This window comes from Panthera uncia, assembly GCF_023721935.1.
Source record: "Panthera uncia isolate 11264 chromosome C1 unlocalized genomic scaffold, Puncia_PCG_1.0 HiC_scaffold_4, whole genome shotgun sequence".
In the NCBI taxonomy this organism is placed as follows: domain Eukaryota; kingdom Metazoa; phylum Chordata; class Mammalia; order Carnivora; family Felidae; genus Panthera; species Panthera uncia.
The window spans coordinates 59773941-59791979 of NW_026057585.1; the positions used below are offsets into that span (position 1 = coordinate 59773941).

Below are 18039 nucleotides of genomic sequence, written 5' to 3' on the forward strand. Positions count from 1 at the left end.
AGGAGAGACTCAGAAGGGAAGAGAAATGCCGAAGGGAATGCAAATTTATAAGAAAATGCCAACTTAGTTTCCAAAGTGGTTGTACCAATTTACATTCTTCCCAGCTGTTTGTAAGGGGAATATCGATCCACATTCTCACCAACACTTAGCACAGAGAGAATTCTTAACTTTGCCAGTTTTGTGGGTATAAAATACTAAGTGTTGAAACCATTTTAATATTCACCATTCATATCTTCTATCGAAGGCCCGTTCATACCTTTTTATTCTGTTTTCTTATTGCATTGGTGGTCTTTTTCTTATTTATTTATAGATTTTTTAATGCATTCTAGATATCATCTCTTTGTCAGCTATATATGTTGCAGAGACCTTCTCCCCCATTGTAGCTTGACTTCGCAACATTCTTCCTAGTCTTCTAATGAATAGAAATTTTTAATTTTAATGTATTTGAATTTAGCAATTGAGTGTTGCCTTTGGCATCTTTAGAAGAAATCTTTATCCCAAGATCATATGATATCCTCCTATATTTTCTTCTAAAACTGCTGAATGTTTTGCCTTTTATATTTAAACCTTAGACGTATCTGGAACTGAGTTTTGTGTGTTGGTACTATAATGAACTATCAATCTAATTAAATTGTCTTACATATGGATAAATGTCCTGCATGATTAATTGAATAGTCCCACCTTTCCCCATGGATGTACAATGCCCTCTTTGTCATACCAAGCTTCCATGTCTGAAGGCCTGTGCCCATGCTCTCTATTCCAGTGTCCTTTCCATCTTAATAGCCTGGTGCTCTGAAAAAAGTAGTTAGTAAGATATTACTACACAGAGGGGCACCTGTGTGGCTCAGTCAGTTAAGCATCCAACTTTGGCTCAGGTCATGATCTCATGGTTCATGAGTTCCAGCCCTGCATCAGGCTCTGTGCTGACAGCTTGGAGCCTGCTTGGGAATCTCTTTCTCTACCCTTCCCCCACTTGTGTTCTCTCTTCTCTCTCTCTCTCTTCCTCCCTCCCTCCCTCCCCCCTCTCTCCCTCCCTCCCCCCTCTCTCCCTCCCTCCCCCTCTCAAAAATAAACATTAAAAAAAGATATTAGTACCCTGAGAAAGTAATTGCTATCTGTGCCTTGACATGTTTTAAGACATGATTCATGCCTAATGTACAGTTAAGTTCTATAAATGTCCCATGTGCACTTTAGAAAAATATGCCCTCTCTAATTGTTTGGTACAACAATCCACTTAGGTTCTTCAAATCATTCTCTTGTTAAAATCTGTAGATTTATGAATTTTTAGATGTTGGAGCCATCAATATTTGAAAGAAACAGCTTCAAGTCTCACACAAATATGGTAGACTTGTCAGTCTCTTCCTAAAGTTCTGTCATGTTTTGTTTGATGTATCCTGAGGCTCTTTTGTTAGTTGCTTACAAAATTAAAAATATAGCGAACCTAATGTTTCTTCCTCATATGGTAGATATCTCTATCCCTAATACTATTAATAACAAAAATAATACGTAGTTCTTACTGGGGTCAGTAACTGTTACATACATTTATATGTGTTAGTTCATTCAATCTTCACCACCATCCCATGAGGTAGATACTATTATTATACAAACATTTCAGAAGAGAGACTCAGGCATAGAGGTTGTTACTTGCCCGAGTTCACAGAGGTAGTAAAGTGTAGAAACAGGATTCAAACCCAATCCAGTAGTAAAGAGTTACTACTACACAATGTTGTATCTCCTAGTGACACTCTGTCTTAACGTCTAATTTTCCTGATATATATCTACTGGAACTTTCTTTTAGTTAGGATTTCCCTACTATATTTTTAATCCTTTAATTTTCTGTTTTCCATACTCTCATCCATTGGGTCTTGAATAAATAGCCATAGAGCTGCATTTGGCTTTTTAAAATGCCAATATAACAATCTGTCTTAACTCCTATCTTGACCTTGGCCTAAGGTTCAATCTCCTGAAATACTGTGGTGCTGATGCTAGCATTTTCCACGGGACAAACTGGCCATTTGTGCTTGCATACTGCTTGCTGCTGTCTGGTTTCAGCTTAGTTGGCGGGGGCTGCTAAGGTACTGTGCACAGTACTTACTCTAAGGGTAAAGTGTAGCAATTTTTTAAGACACTTGAATCTAGTAGTTTTGTACTGGGAGCGCCCTTTCAGGATACTCTTCTGCCCTACAGCCAAATGAGGAAGTCCAACCTCTGAGCAAAAGGACAATGTAATCAGAGCTACACTTCAGGAAGAGTAAAGGGATCCTTCTCCAGAATGCTTTGGAGAGAAAGTATGAAGTAATACGTATGTTAGAATGTCATTATGATCGCTCAGATGAAAGATGATCAAATGTTCTCGGGGGGTGAAAGAAATGAAGGAGAGAAGAGATTTCAGGGGAGAACTTATGTGGATTTTGTTAAACTGTGAAATCCTCTGGTAGAAACCACATCCTCCTCATCTCTATTATCCAGGTCCTAATATAGCACTTAGATGATGGTAGGTACCCAAGGAATATTTTGTGCATGAACGATGTTTACCACATCAGCCCTGTTACATTCTGAACAAGACCTTCTTCATGTGATAGGGTAAATCTGTAGTTTGGCTTCACATACACTAATTATTAAAGGCATTTGTAGCAGATAGAACACTGGTGGAAAGAAAGTAGCAGAAGGGAGAGGGAAGATGATACCTCAATTCCTTTTTTCTTTTTAATGTTTATTTTTGAGAGAGAAAGAGCATGAGCTGGGGAGGGGCACAGAGAGGGAGACACAGAATCTGAAGCAGGCTCCAGGCTCTGAGCGGTCAGCACAGAGCCCGACGCGGGCCTCGAACCACAAACCAGAAGATCATGACCTGAGCCGAAGTTGGACACTTACCTGACTGAGCCACGCAGTGCCCCAATACCTGAATTCTTATAAACTTGGCTAGTTTGCTTGTCATACTTTGGTAGATAGGTATTAGACTGAGGAGAAGCCTAAACAGCTCTAGATTAAGTTGTCACTAGGTATTCCAGACCTCTGCTTTTTATTTCCTTTTGTTCAGTAGAAGGTCTCTTAGGGGATTAGCAAGGGAAAGAAGAAGAGGGGGATCTTGAAAAGGACACTGGTACTGGAACATGGCGCCAGTGAGACCTGTGGCATATCCTCTTACTTCTCTGAGCCTCTGTTTCTTACCCATGATATGGTAATAAAAAATCCTCATCCTGCCAGATTCTTTAAGCTAACTAGATCCCTAGGAAAGCTAAAATAAGTTGACAAAGGGGCAGAGTGGACCATAATATTCACATGGCTAGCATGGATAGAAATTGGTATGACCTCTCTGAAAGAATAATTTGGCCATATGTATCCAAAATGCCCACACCCTTTACTTTACCCAGTAATTTGACTTCAAGCAATAAGCTCTGGTGAAAAAGGAAACATAAAAAAATTTAATGCATAAAAATGTGTATCTCAGAGTATTTATAAAAAGATGTTTAAAACCACCCACCCAAATACTGAAATATATAGTAATCTGCCAAGTATATGACAGTTACATATATGCTAAATATATACTAAAGAATTTCTAATGACATGGAGAAGTGTTACTCTATAACAACAATTAAAAAATAGAATGCAAAACTGTATGTATAGTATGATCTCAATTCAATTTTTAAAAGTGCTAGGAAGGATGTTTTAAAGGAAACTTAGAGGTCTTTGAGAGGTCAGATTATGCTTATTTTGTCTCTTTTCTACATCTTCCAATTTTTTAAATACTCAGAATTGTCACTGTGAAAACTAAATTGGTTAACAGCATAAAACTTGACACATAGGTGCTCAGAAAGTTTTTTTTTAATTTTTTTTTTAACATTTATTTATTTTTGAGAGACAGAGACAGCATGAGCAGGGGAGGGGCAGAGAGACAGGGAGACACAGAATCTGAAGCAGGCTCCAGGCTCCGAGCTGTCACACAGAGTCCAACGTGGGGCCCGAACCCACAAACCGCGAGACCATGACCTGAGCCAAAGTCGGACCCTTAACCGACTGAGCCACCCAGGCACACCAGTGCTCAGAAAGTTTTAGTTCCTTCTATGATACCCTCCCCTCCCTGCATCCTTTTATTTTTTTCTTTGAATGGTCTTCGTTAAAAAGAATTTCTTACTGAACATTCCAAATGTAGAAAAATAGAATGTTATAATGAACCCTCATGTACCCATTACCCAGCTTTAAAAATTACCAATTTATGGGCAACCTTGTTTACACTGTCACCTACCTCCCAATCTCCAGTATTTTTTTAATTAACATACAGTATTATATCATTTTCATGTGTGTAATATAGGGATTTAACCATTCTATACATTACTCAGTGCTTATCATGATAAGTCTACTCTTAACCTCTTTCACCCACCCCACCACCCACCCACCTCTCCTCTGGTAACCATCAGTTCTCTATAGTTAAGAGTCTGTTTTTTGCTTTGTCCCTTTTTGTTCATTTATTTTGTTTCTTAAATTCCACATCTGAGTAAAATCATAGGGTGTTTGTCTTTCTCTGGCTTATTTCACTTAGCATTATATTCTCTAAATCCATCCATGCTGTTGCAAATGGAAAAATTTTATTCTTTTTTATGGCTGAGAAATATACCTGTGTGTGTGTGTGTGTGTGCGTGCATGCATACATGTTTTTTATACCACTTTTTGTTGTGGTTGTTACATACTACTTCTTGATCCATTCATCTATTGACGGGCACTTGGGCTGCTTCTCTATCTTGGCTGTTGTAAATAATGCTGCAATAAACATAGGGGTGATCTGTCTTTTTTCAATCAGTGTTTTTAATTTCTTTGGGTAAATACCCAGTAGTGGAATTACTGGATCATGTGGTAATTATATTTTCAATTTTTTGAGGAATCTCTATAACGTTTGCTACAGTGGCTACACCAGTTTGCATTCCCGACAACAGTGCATGAGGGTTCCTTTTTTCCACATCCTCACAAACACTTGTTGTTTCTTGTGTTTTTTATTTTAGCTATTCCAACAGGTGTGAGGTGGTATTTCATTGTGGTTTTGGTTTGCATTTCCCGTATGGTGAGTAAGGTTGAGCATCTTTTCATGTGTCGGTATGTCTTCTTTGGAAAAATGTTCTTCTCATTTTTATTTGGATTGTTTGGGTTCTTTTGTTTGTTTCTTGGTGTTGGGATGTAGGAGTTCTTTATATATTTTGGATACTAACCCATTATCAGATATGTCATTTGCAAATAGCTTCTCCCGTTCAGTAGGTTGCCTTTTAGTTTTGTTGTTTCCTTGGCTGTGCATAAAGAAGCTTTTTATTTTGATGTAGTCCCAATAGTTTACTTTTGCTTTTATTTCCTCTGCCTCAGGAGACAGATGCAGAAAACTGTTGATACAGCTTATGTCTGAGAAATTACTGCCTGTGCTTTCTTCTAGAATTTTTATAGTTTCAGGTCTCACACTTAGGTCTTTAATCCACTTTGAGTTTATTTTTGTGCACAGTATAAGAAAGTGGTCCAGTTTCATTGTTTTGCATATAGCTGTCTAGTTTTCCCATCACTATTTGTTGAAGACACTTTTTCCGATTGAATATTCTTCCTTCTGTATCAAAGATTAATTGACCATATAATTGTGATTTTACTTCTGTTTTTTCTGTTCCATTGATGTATGTGTCTGTTTTGTGTCTCCACCGTATTGTTTTGATTCCTATACCTTTGTACTATATTTTGGAATGTGAGATTGTGATACCTCTAGTTTTATTAATCTTTTCAAGATTGCTCTATTTGGGGTCCTTTGTGGTTCTATACAAATTTTAGGATCGTTCTAGTTCTTTGAAAAATTGCTGTTAGTATTTTGATAGGGATTGCATTAAATTTCTAAACCAACAATATTGGTTATGTCAATCATTGAGCATGGAATAGCTTTCCATTTGTGTCAAAGATTACAGGTCTTTCATCTCCTTGGTTAAGTTTATTCCTATTTTATTTTTTGTGCAGTTATACATGGGATTGCTCAATCTCTCTGCTGCTTCATTATTAGTGCATAGAAATGTAACAGACTTCTGTATATTGATTTTGTATTCTGTGATCTTAATTCATTTATCAGTTCTAGCCGTTTTTTGGTGGAGTCTTTTGGGTTTTCTATATATAGCATCATGTCATCTACAAATAGTGAAAGTTTTACTTTTTCCTTACCAATCTGAGTACTTTTTATTCCTTTTTCTTTGATTGCTGTGGCTAAGATTTCCAGTACTCTGTTAAATAAAAGTAGTGAGGGTAGATATGTTTGTCTTGGTCCTAATCTTAGGGGTAAAGTTCTCAGTTTTTTACCATTGAGGATGATGTCAGTTGTGGGTTTTTCATTTATGGCCTTAATTACGTTGAGGTATGTTCTTTCTAAACCTACTTTGTTAATGCATGCATCGATGTTGTACTTTGTCAAATTTTTTTTCTGCATCTATTGGAATGATCATGTGGTTTTTATCCTTTCTTTTGTTGATGTGACATATCATGTTGATTGATTTGTGAATACTGAATCACCCTTGCATCCCAGAAGTAAATCTCACTTGATTGTGATGGATTTTAATGTATTGTTGGATTCAGTTTGCTAATATTTCGTTGAGAATTTTTACATCTATGTTCATCGAAGATACTGACCTATAGTTCTCTTTTTTTTTGTAGTGTTTTTATTTGGTTTTGGAATAAGGGTAATGCTGGCCTCATAGAATGAATTTGGAAGCTTTCCTTACTCTTCTGTTTTTGTTTTTTAATAATTTCAGAAGAATGGATATTAACTCTTTGAAAGTTTGGTAGAATTCACCTGTGAAGCTCTCTGGTCCTGGGCTTCTGTTTTTTGATTATGGATTCAGTTTCTTTGCTGGTAATCAATTTGTTTAAATTTTCTATTTCTCCTTGATTCAGTTTTGGTAGGTTATATGTTTCTGGGAATTTTTCCATTTCTTCTAGGTTGTCCAATTTGTTGGCATATAATTTTTCATAATATTCTCTTACAATTCTTGTATTTCTGCAGTGTCTGTTGTTTCTGCTCTTTCATTTCTGATTTTGAGTCTTCTCTCTTTTTTTAGGAGTCTCAAGATTTTTATCAATTTCATTTATCTTCTCAAAGAAGCAGTTCTTGGTTTCATCGATCCTTTCTATTATTTTTATTTTCTATATTGTTTATTTATGCTCTAATGTTTTTTATTGCCTTCCTTCTACTGGTTTGAGGGTTTTGTTCTTTTCCTAACTTCTTTGGGTGTAAAATGAGGTTATTTTTTGATATTTTTCTTGCTGCTTGGGTAGGCCTGTGTTGCTATAAGCTTCCCTCTTAGAACAGCTTTTGCTGCATCCCAAAGATTTTGGACCATTATGTTTTCATGTTCATTTCTCTCCATGTATTTTTCATTTCCTCTTTGATTTCTTGTTTGACCCATTCATTGTTTACTAGCATGTTATTTAACCTCCCTGTATTTGAATTCTTTCCAGATGTTTTCTTGTGGTTGATTTCTAGTTTCATAGTGTCTTGATCAGAAAAGTTGCATTGTATGACTTTGATCTTCTTGAATTTGTTGAGACTTGTTTTGTGGCCTAATATGTGATATGTGCTGGAGAATGTTCCATGTGCACTTGAAAAGAATGTGTATTCTGTTCTAGGATGGAATGTTCTGAATGTATCTGTTAGATATATCTGACCCAATGTGTCATTCAAAGCCACTGTGTCCTTGTTGATCTTCTGTTAAGATGATCTGTCCATTGATATAAATGGGGTGTTAAAATCCCCTACTGTTGTATTACTGTCAATTGTTATTATCTGCTCTGTGTATTTGGGTGCTTCCATGTTGGGTGCATAAATATTTACAATTATTATATCTTCTTGTTGGATTGTTCCCTTTATGATTATACAGCATCCTTTGTCTCTTGTTACAGTCTTTGTTTTAAAGTCTATTTTGTCTGATATAAGCATTGCTACCCTGGCTTTCTTTTCACTTCCATTTGCATGATAAATACTTTTCTATCACTTCACTATCAATCTGCAGGTGTCTTTAGGTCTAACATGAGTCTCTTGCTGGAAGCATATAGATGGGTCTTGCTTTTTTTTTTTTTAATCCATTCTGTCACCCTGTGTCTTTTGATTGAAGTGCTTAGTCCATTTACATTCAAAGTAATTTTTGATAAGTATGTATTCATTGCCATTTTATTATTTGTTCTGTGGTTGTTTTACTCTGTTCCTTTCTTCTCTTGCTCTCTTCTCCCACAGTTTGCTGGCTTTATTTAGAGATATAGTTGGATTCCTTTCCTTTATTCTTTGCATATCTATTACTGGTTTTTTACTTGTGGCTACCATTAGATTTATATATAACATCTTTTGCGTATAGCAATCTATACTTCATTTATGGTTGCTTAAGTTTGAACCCATTCTTTACTCCCCTCCTCCCATTTTATGTAGATGTGTCATATTTTACATCCTTTTATTTTGTGAATCTCTTGACTGATTTTTTTTTAACGTTTATTTATTTTTGAGACAGAGACAGAGCATGAATGGGGGAGGGGCAGAGAGAGAGGGAGACACAGAATCGGAAGCAGGCTCCAGGCTCTGAGCCATCAGCCCAGAGCCCGATGCGGGGCTCGAACTCATGGACCGTAAGATCATGACCTGAGCTGAAGTCGGACGCTTAACTGACTGAGCCACCCTGGTGCCCCTTGACTGATTTTTATAGATATACTTATTTTTACTACTTTTGTTCTTCCTACTTTACTCCTACTTAAGTAACAGATACTTCCATTCAAAGATCCCCTTTAATATTTCTTACAGGGTTGGTTTAGTGATCCTGAATTCCTTTACCTTTTATTTGGGAAATCCCTTATTTCTTCTTCTGTTCTGAATGATAGCCTTGCTGGATATAGTAGTATTCTTGGCTGCAGGGGTTTTTTTCTTTCAGCACTTTGAATGTATCATCTCACTCCTTTCTGGCCTGCAGTTTCTGCTAAAAAAATCAGCTGATAGCTTAATGGAGTTTCGCTTGCATGTAACTGTTTTATTTTGCTGCTTTTAAAATTCTCTCCTTGTCACTCTTTTTTTTGCCATTTTAATCACTATGTGTCTTGGTGTGGACCTCCTTGGTTTGATTTGGTTGGGAACTTTCTGTGCTTCCTGGATCTGAATGTGTTTCTTTCCCTACCTTCTGGAAACTTTCAGCTATTATTTCATCAAATAAATTTCTGCCCCCTCTTCTTTGTCTTCTCCTTCTGGGATCCTGATACAATGAATGTTAATGCACTTGATGCTGTTGCTAAGTTCCCTAAGTCTCTTCGTTCTCCCCCCACCCCCCACCATTCATCTTGCTTCACATTACTTTGTCCTCCAGGTCTCTGATCAGTTATTCTGCTTCCTCTAACCTACCCTTTATTCCATCTAATATATTTTTAATTTCAGTTATTGAGTTCTTCATCTCTGACTGGTTCATTTTTGTTTTCTCTCTTTGTTGAGGGTCTCACTGGGGTTCTCCACTCTTTTTTCAAGTCAGTATCCTTATGACCATTATTTTAAATTCTCTATCAAGCATACTACTTATTTCCATTTTGCTTATATCTGCTACTGGTTTTGTCGTGTTTTTTTTTTCATTTGGGACACATTCTTGTCTCATTTTGTCTAACTCTTCATGTCTGTTTCTATGTGTTAAAAAGTCACGTACACCTCCTGCTTTTGAAAGTAGTGGGTTTATTAAGAAGAGGTCCTACAGTGCCCTGCAAGGTATTGTACCCTGTTCACCAGAACCTGGTGCAGCTGGGGTCTCTCCTTTGTGTGTTGCATGAACCTTGCTGCTATGGCTGAGGTGCATTTGGCTCAAGTCCAGTCATCTGCAATGGCTCCCTACCTGTTGTAGGCAAGATTTGGTCCCTGTGTTTTTAGGTCAGACTGGGGCTTCCTTGGGTTTGAGTTGACTCAGACCAGGCATTTGCTAGAGATGCAATAGCACTGAACTGCAGGACAGTTCCCCTGTGTTGTCCTGAGAAGCTTGTTGGTGGGCAGGGCCTGTAATCATACCAGATGTCTGCCCCCAGCCTGCTGCTGGGGCCACAGTCTGACTGGTATGTATGATTATCTTCCCCTCTCCTGGAGCAGTTTGTAGTGTGCTGGCCCCTGTTGGGTCTGCTTGCACACTGCCAGGCTTGTGGCACTGCTTTGGACAAGCTCCAGTCAAGTGCTGAAGAAGTCAACAGGAGGAGGCAGGGGTGGGTGTGGTGCCAACAAGGTCCACCCTCTGAGAGGGGACCTGCAACTTCGCAGGCTGGGTTGGAAGGGGCAGATCCACAGAAGTGCATGGGGGTGAGGCGATTGGTGTTAGCAAGCTAGGTGGAGAGTGTTCACTGCATTGGTTCCCATAGGTGTCAAGCTTGGGGGTAGGAGAGGAAATGGTGCCCACCTACTCCTTTCTTCCTGGAGAAGATCCCTGTCCTTCCAGCACATGTTCTGAAATTAGTAAATCTCCCTTATGCCCCAGGTGTTTTTTAAACTGTTGCTTCTATGGTGTATCCCCTTGGAACTATTTGTTGTGCTGTCTCTTTAAAGAAAAGGGCACTGCTTTTTCTAGCCCTCTTTGCTCTCCCAGAGTTGATGGCACTGTTTTTTTTGCTTGTTTTTTTTTTTTTTTTGATTGCACTGATTTTTAAACTTACAGGTGTTAAGCCCAACTGAATGTAAGAACTCATGAAATTTGGCCCCTCTAGTTTTCAAAGCTAAATGTTATTGGGGTGTGGGGTTCATCTTCCCCATGCCTGGGGTGTCTGTTTCTTTCCTTTCTCCTTGCCCACAGCATCCCTCCCTCCTTCCTCTGTACAGTCTTGAGGGTGGGTCTGTTTAGCTTCCTACAGTGACTCTGCCCTTCTGAGCCTCTTCCATATGGCCTCTTCTCTACATTTAGCTGTACAGAATCTGTTCTGCCAGTCTCCAGATTATTTTATGGATTTTTTACACTGATGTGGGTGTTACCTAGTTGTATCCATGGGACCAGGTAAGCTTAGGGTCTTCCTACTCCACCATCTTCCCCGGCTCTTCCCCGCATCCTTTGCTACTAATGTTAAACACTAGTTAGATTTGTCTCATCTCACGGTAATGATTAATATTATTCACGTTTTAGAGGCAAGGAAACTGAGGCTCAGGAAGGGAAATGTGATTATAAGCAGGTTGATCTCTTGCTTCTGGTTTCAAATTTGGATCACCACACATCAGAGGTCAGCAAACTATGGCCTGTGGGCCAAAATAGCTGGCCACTTGTTTTTGTAAATACAGTTACAACAGCAGAGTTTAGTAGTTACCATAGAGATGATATGGCTTTCAAAGCTTAAGATATTCACAATCTGGCCTTGACACAGATTATCCAAATATACTTCTAGATGATATTTTAATTTTTCTGTAAAACATACTTGTCCAGAAAATGCTGACATTTCCATAAATGTTTTAGTTCAATCTTTATCTACTTGCTCAAAATATTTTTCTCCTCAGAAATGAAGATAAACTAAAAACTTGGAAGCCCAAGTTTTTGATGGCAAAGGAAAAGAAAGAGAAAAAAGGTGTTGAAGAATCTGAAAGGTAGGTACACAGGTGCATTTACATTATAGCTTGTCTGCTGAAATTTACACCTCTTACTAGTTGTGTGACCTTCGGCAAGTCATTAAATTTGATTTTCACATTCCACATCGGTCATGTGAGAATAATAGCACCTACATCATAGTATAGTTGAGAGGATTAAAAGAGACAAAGAATATAAAAACGTAAAGTGCCACACACATTTATCTTCATCATCGTTGTCCATACTTTTGGTGGATAGGGAGTAAGGAAAACTTTCAAGCTAGCCTTTATCAAATGAGGAAAAACTTTCATCTTCTTTTAGGCTGTAAGAACTTTTCCTCTATAGATGGAACTTAAATTAATAATACACCAATTAGAACTTAAACTTTGAGAAACTGTGATCACATAACCAGATTAATTTCCCTGGAACACAATTCTAGCTATGACTACATTAGTGTTATAATTTAAAAAGTATACTGCAACTCAAGATCTAACCTTCATTCATGTGATTCGAGTTCCCAGAGTTGGCTATGGAGGAGGTGATGTTTTTACTGTCCCAGATGGTTACTATATGATCTGTGCTCTGGTCTTCTCAATTGTTAGGATAGGGCACTTTCCCCAAGACATCTATTAAACAGTCATTGAGCTGGGAACACTGTGTGACTTGTCTGCTCTAGGAAACCTGTCTAGAAAAGTACTATAAGGGAACCCCAAAAGGAAGCAGACATCTGTCTATATCAAATTTAAACTCAGAGGATGGCATAAAATGGCCATCTTTGGGTTTAGGCCGATGTAACTTTTCCCAAGTTGAAAAGATGTATTCAGAGACTAGAAAAGCATCTCTCCACCTAAACTTCATACTTTTACTTAGCATAGTAAAATAGAATTCCATGAGAGAAAGTATCAGTGAAATTGTTGACATCTCCCGCCCTGTCCCCTCCCTCTCGCAAAAATTTAGTATTTTAATGTACACATAAGTCTTTTCGGGAAACAATTTTCTAGTGCTTATTAAGTTCTTAAAACAAGCTGATATTATACTTTTATTTTCAACTGAGTAAATTTTACATTGCAGTTAGGGCTACCATATTCCTATTGATGTATCAATTTCTATGTCCTTTTTGTTCTTTTTAAAGTGATTTCTGTCGTAACTTACTCTACCAACAAGAAATGTTTTCTATATTAGTTCAACCCTTTTATTATTCTCTATTTTATTATCTCTTTCTGAATCGATGATGACAAGTTTTCAGAGAAGTTGGGGAAGGATATAAAGCCATGCTATAAAGGCATAGAAATAGCCCACCTTCTAAGATGTTCCAAGATGTAGACTTTGTGTATGGGTGTGTGTGTGTGTATGGAAAAGGTAGATTGGGGCCAGATTAGAAAATGCCCTGTGTACCACCCTAAGGAATTTGCCTTTATCTTATGGGCAGTAGAGACAGATGAAAGATTTTAAGCAAAAGATGACATGATCAATTACATTTTAGAAAGATGACTCTAGAGATCAGTATGCAGATGGATTTGAGAAAGGAAAGGCAAAAAGAAGATGGTATCTCAGGCAAGAAATGAAATGTGTCAGTGGCTGTAGTCTTGGGACAGAATGAAACAGATGCAGGAGACACTCCTGAATAAAACTAATATGACCTGCCTTTTTTCCTTCTGTCAATATATTAAACTGCTAAAAAAGCACCAATCCCCACATGAAGAGCAGGAAGGAGGAAATGGGAGGAGTTAAGAGGGTAATCAGTCTCTGCTGTATCTATCCCCTTTTATGTGCTGACAATTTTGCACCTATTTTGTGGCAACTTGCTTTATTTTCTTAATTCAGTTCTTCTCCAGAACCATTCTGCAAACAGGACAGGTCTCTGATTGAAACACAGAGATTTATGATTTTTGCAAACAAGTTAATTATACTTTGAAGTCTGATTTAGAAAAGTTTCTTGTTTAACCAATTTTATTTTACTCCAAATTATCTTGGTATCCAAAAAGAAACCACAACTTTTTAATTACAGGAAAAAGCAACTGGTATTACTCACCCTGCTCAGTTGTTCTGACACCCTGCTCTAAGTGGAAACATATATATATATATACATATATATATAAATTTCTATACACCCCTAGATATATAGGATTATATGATTTTATATAAAAGTATACATATACACACAAAATTATACCTGAATTTATCCTGAAGTAGAATGAGTTTATAGATTTGGAAACTTAAGTGTTTTATTATGGTACATTCAACTCTATCTCTGTATTTCTTGCCCCTTAATCTCCTAGAAATTTCTTTAGAACCAAGAAGCAAAACTTAGAAAAGATCAGAATGGAAAAAGAAGAAAAACGTTTCAGAGAACAATTTGAGGTATGTTCTCCTCTGAAGGTAAATATTAATTTAAAGTAGAAATTCCTCGCCTTTAATATTGTTAAAGATTCTACAAGAGTTTTGCACCTTTGCCTCTGGGGTAGATACGATCCACTACTGATACTGCTATTTCCTGATGCATTTCTATATGATCATGCCTTTGTACATGCTAGCCTCCTGGAAAAACTGCTGAGTTATTCTTTAAGGCTCTGTTCACATGTTACCCACTCTGCCTAACAGCCTGTGTATGTGTGTGTATTCTGAACTAAACTCGAGTCCTCACTGAAGGAGAGATTTTGTCTCATTCCTTGCTTCCCAGGTCCTCACATACCTGGATACAGTGTTCACTGAATGACTGAATGATTAGATAAACAAATGAATAGCTGAATGAGTGAATGAAGGAAGCAGTATCTAGGGCTCCTTGACTTTTTCTGTCATTAAGAATCCATGGAGGATTTCCTGAATTCCAAGGTTCAAACGGTTCTCCCTTCTGATTTCATATACTGTCACCAGGAGATTTTTTTAATTTAAGAAATATGAATAGCGTCCCAGATCCTGGATTGAGAATGTGTGCATCCTGCTCATAAAACTTGTCCAAGTCACTACTAATCCCCATTACCAAATGTATAAAGGTGAGGCTTCTTAACATGGCACAGAAACCTCTTCATGTCATACCTTTGCTTGTCTTTCTGGTTTTATTTCCTGCCATTCTTTATTTACCTTGTACTTCATGCTTTGGCAACAAACTATGCATAGTTCTGTCCTCAATCACCTGTCCTACTGTTCCCTTCCTCTAGGCATTTGCTTGTTCCATTCCAACTGTCTGGTACATTCTTGTTACTCTTCGCCATCTGACTAGCTCTTACTCATTTATCAACCTCCAGTTAACTCATCTTCTCTCCTCCAGGAAGACCGACCCACACTTGCTCATTAAGGAAATTACTCTTCCTCTCTATACCTCTGTATTTGAGCTTATTACATTATTGCAATTATGTGTTCACCAATTAACCGATGAGCTCTTAGAGGACAGAATTATCTTTATATCCATGTGTGGAACAGAATAAAATTACCTTTATAAATGTCCAAAAATGTTTTTGGACTGGATAAAAAAAGGAATATACATGACTTCCTTGTAATCATTCATAACTCCTGCTTTTTTAATAGAGTGTGTGCAAGTGGGAAAGAGGGGCAGAGTAGGGAAGAGAGAGTCTTGAGCAGACTGCACCCTCAGTGTGGAGCCTGACCCAGGGCTCAATCCCATGAGGTGAAGCAAAATCAAGAGTTGGGATGCTCAACCGACTGAGCCACCCAGGTGCCCCAGTAACTCCTGCTGTGGACCAAAGCTGATTAGAGTTATTATATCTAGAAACTGATGAAATTATTTACTGCAACTGTGATGTTAGTAGTTTAGGTGAAAGACCCTACATTCCGTCTAGTACTTTTCTAACTATATTTGTGACTGTCTCATATGGGACAGAAATTCCCATTGTCCCGTGTGTATGATTCTATTCCTTATTACCTGTGGTGGGTTTTCTTATATCATTAGAAAAACTATGCCATTTCAGTAATTTTTATTCAGCTAAAATCGTGTAAGATTAGTGCCTCATTTGTACTATGGACTGAGGGTACAAAGGATGAATAAAACTGTCTTCCATTTTATAAGACAATAGGTTTATTAAATGCTGTAACAGGAGTACATACAAAGTGGTGCAATTAAACAAAATTACACATGGCAATCGTGAAAGTCTTCATGTTAAGAGAAAAAGATATTTCAGGTATGAAAACCACATGAGCAACGGCCTGGAAATATAAAAGGTACATGGTATATTCAGGATCATCCTATAGCTTGATGTGGCTTCATTAACAGGGCAGAAATGACAGTCTGCAAAGGACCCTGAATATCAAGCTGAGAAATGTGGATCTTAGTGTGCAAGTAATGAAGAATCTTTAGAACTTGACAGAAAGGAAAGTGACCTAATCGGATGTTCATGTTAAGAAATCACTGTATTCATAGTGAACAATGGCCTAGAAATCAGGGAGGAAACTATTACTTTGTTGGACAAAAGCAAAATCTATCTTGTGAATCAGATCCCATCATTTATCATCCAAATTGACATTTCTGAGAGTAGGAGGTAAGTAGGTATAAACAGGCTGTCCTGAGCAGAGGGAGGTGTCCGGCCACTCTAATTTGGTGAAGCAGAGGTCTGAGTCACCAGATTTCAATACATTAGAAGGTGATGCACCTATAAATGTATAGGCTGGCTAGTTTATCACACACCTTAAGGTCAGACTTTGAATTCCTCCTCAGTTTGTTTCACAAACGCCTGTCTTTTGACCACAGAAGGAGAGTGGGAATTAGCCCCCATTCCTACTACTTTATACATAAGCCCAGAGAGGAAGGGTAGAAGGAGTGCCACCTAGCAAAGCTAGGTATGTAAGAACATTATAAACTCTAAAGTGCTACACAGATTTTTCTCTTTCCCTCTTATTTTTTAAACTTCTCCATTCCTGAGTTTGGGGGTAACTTTATTACTGGAATGGTTAACATACCTATTTCTTTACACCCATGTTAGAGACCTCTCATCCACCAAAATTTATTCTAGTACAATTAGATAACAGGGATGAAAATACTTTGAAAATATGATTATACCAAATTAAATGTAAGACTGTGGCATTTTACTATTATTTTATGTCCTCCATCAATTTTGTTAGAATAAAAACTATGCACACATAGTCTGACTAGTAATTTCTTGTTTCAGTATGATAAAGAGATTACTGTCATCAACACAGCAGTGGCACGTTCCAGGAATTCCAGAAATGGAATGTTTGATTTGCCAATAACCCCTGGAGAAGAACTGCAAGTCATTGACACCACTGAAGAAAATCTAGTGATTTGTCGCAATTCTAAAGGCAAATGTAAGTTACTGGCTTATCACAAGATTTCAGTCACTGTTGAAGAAAAATCTGAAAGCATTCTATACCTTTGAGACTAGTAATAGTGATTTTTGTTTCTATAGATGGATATGTACTACTTGAACATCTAGATTTCAAGTAAGTGGTTTGATTTTATACTACAAATCATGAATCCTAAATATAAAAGTGTTGTGTATGTCAGTCTCAAAGAAAGACTACCCAATTTATTTAAATTCCGGAAAAGTTTTAAGGATTACTTTGGTATTTTTATGCTCTGTATAGAAATCTGATAACAGGAAACGCAATAATAGTCTCTTGCAAACTGGGTAAGAAATCTACCACTCACTACTCCGTGGGCCTCTACCTTTCTGTTTTCTCAGGCATCAAGGTTGGTCGCCTTAGGAAGATGAAGCTCCAGGTGCAGGGGCTCCACTAGGAAGGACTAATCTGAGACCTTAGTTCTGCCTCACCTGTTTCAATTCACAGGTCAATTGGGATGGTGGGATCTGTGGAACTGGAGAAGAGAAAAACAAATCCTCCATATTTAGATGTTGGTTTTACTCCTAAATGGTTATCTTTCAATGTCTATTTCAGTATCTATTTCACTGCTGGCTCAAGAGAATGTGAAACTGTGTGTGTTAGCATTTGAGCACTTATTTAATGAGCCATAGCCAAAGTTAGAAATCATGCCTTATGGCACCTAGGCAGTTGTGCAGATGGTTAGTTTGCTTCTAATATTAGTATATGAGTGTTTATAATTTCTAGAAGATGTTGTGCATTTAAATTGCATGTAATTCTGAAAAATAAATAAATAATGTAACCAAGGTCTTTTAAATACTCAGATTTAAGGTATAATCTTGAATGTAATTATGGCTCAGTCTTAAAAAAAAAAATCAAGGTAAAAGTAAGTGTCCTTCTGCTTTATCCGAAAACCAAAATCAGACAAATGCTATTCAATATTGGCTTCCTTGGGGAACAGAATGCTAAAAAGCAATTTATTCCTAAAGGAAGAGCCTAAATTAACACAATTTTATATATATACTGTCAGTTTAAAACATCCTGTCATCCAAGTAAGAAAAATAATTCTATGCCTGAATACCTATTCAAATAGAATTAATGTTATTTACAGTTCCACTTTCTTGTTTTTACATGATGTGCACTGCCTGTCCATGAGATAAATTGTACATAGGCATACAGCTGTTTTAAGTGGCTTCTT

At 37.4% G+C, this 18039-nt stretch overlaps 1 protein-coding gene across 5 annotated transcripts in view; it reads left to right on the forward strand.

The window, feature by feature from the left end:
* The window catches only part of FYB2 (FYN binding protein 2), a 122525-nt gene extending 104764 nt beyond the window's left edge, over window positions 1–17761 (forward strand). For 4 of the 5 annotated variants that reach the window (XM_049617088.1, XM_049617091.1, XM_049617089.1 and 1 more), the window contains 3 exons: window positions 11483–11569; window positions 13829–13910; window positions 16670–17761. In XM_049617088.1, the coding sequence (XP_049473045.1) occupies window positions 11483–11569; window positions 13829–13910; window positions 16670–16897 (397 nt within the window). In that variant the 3' untranslated portion in view covers window positions 16898–17761. The remainder of the gene's footprint in view (window positions 1–11482; window positions 11570–13828; window positions 13911–16669) is intronic. The other variant, XM_049617090.1, reaches the window with a different exon arrangement.
* The last annotated feature ends 278 nt before the right edge of the window (window positions 17762–18039 follow it).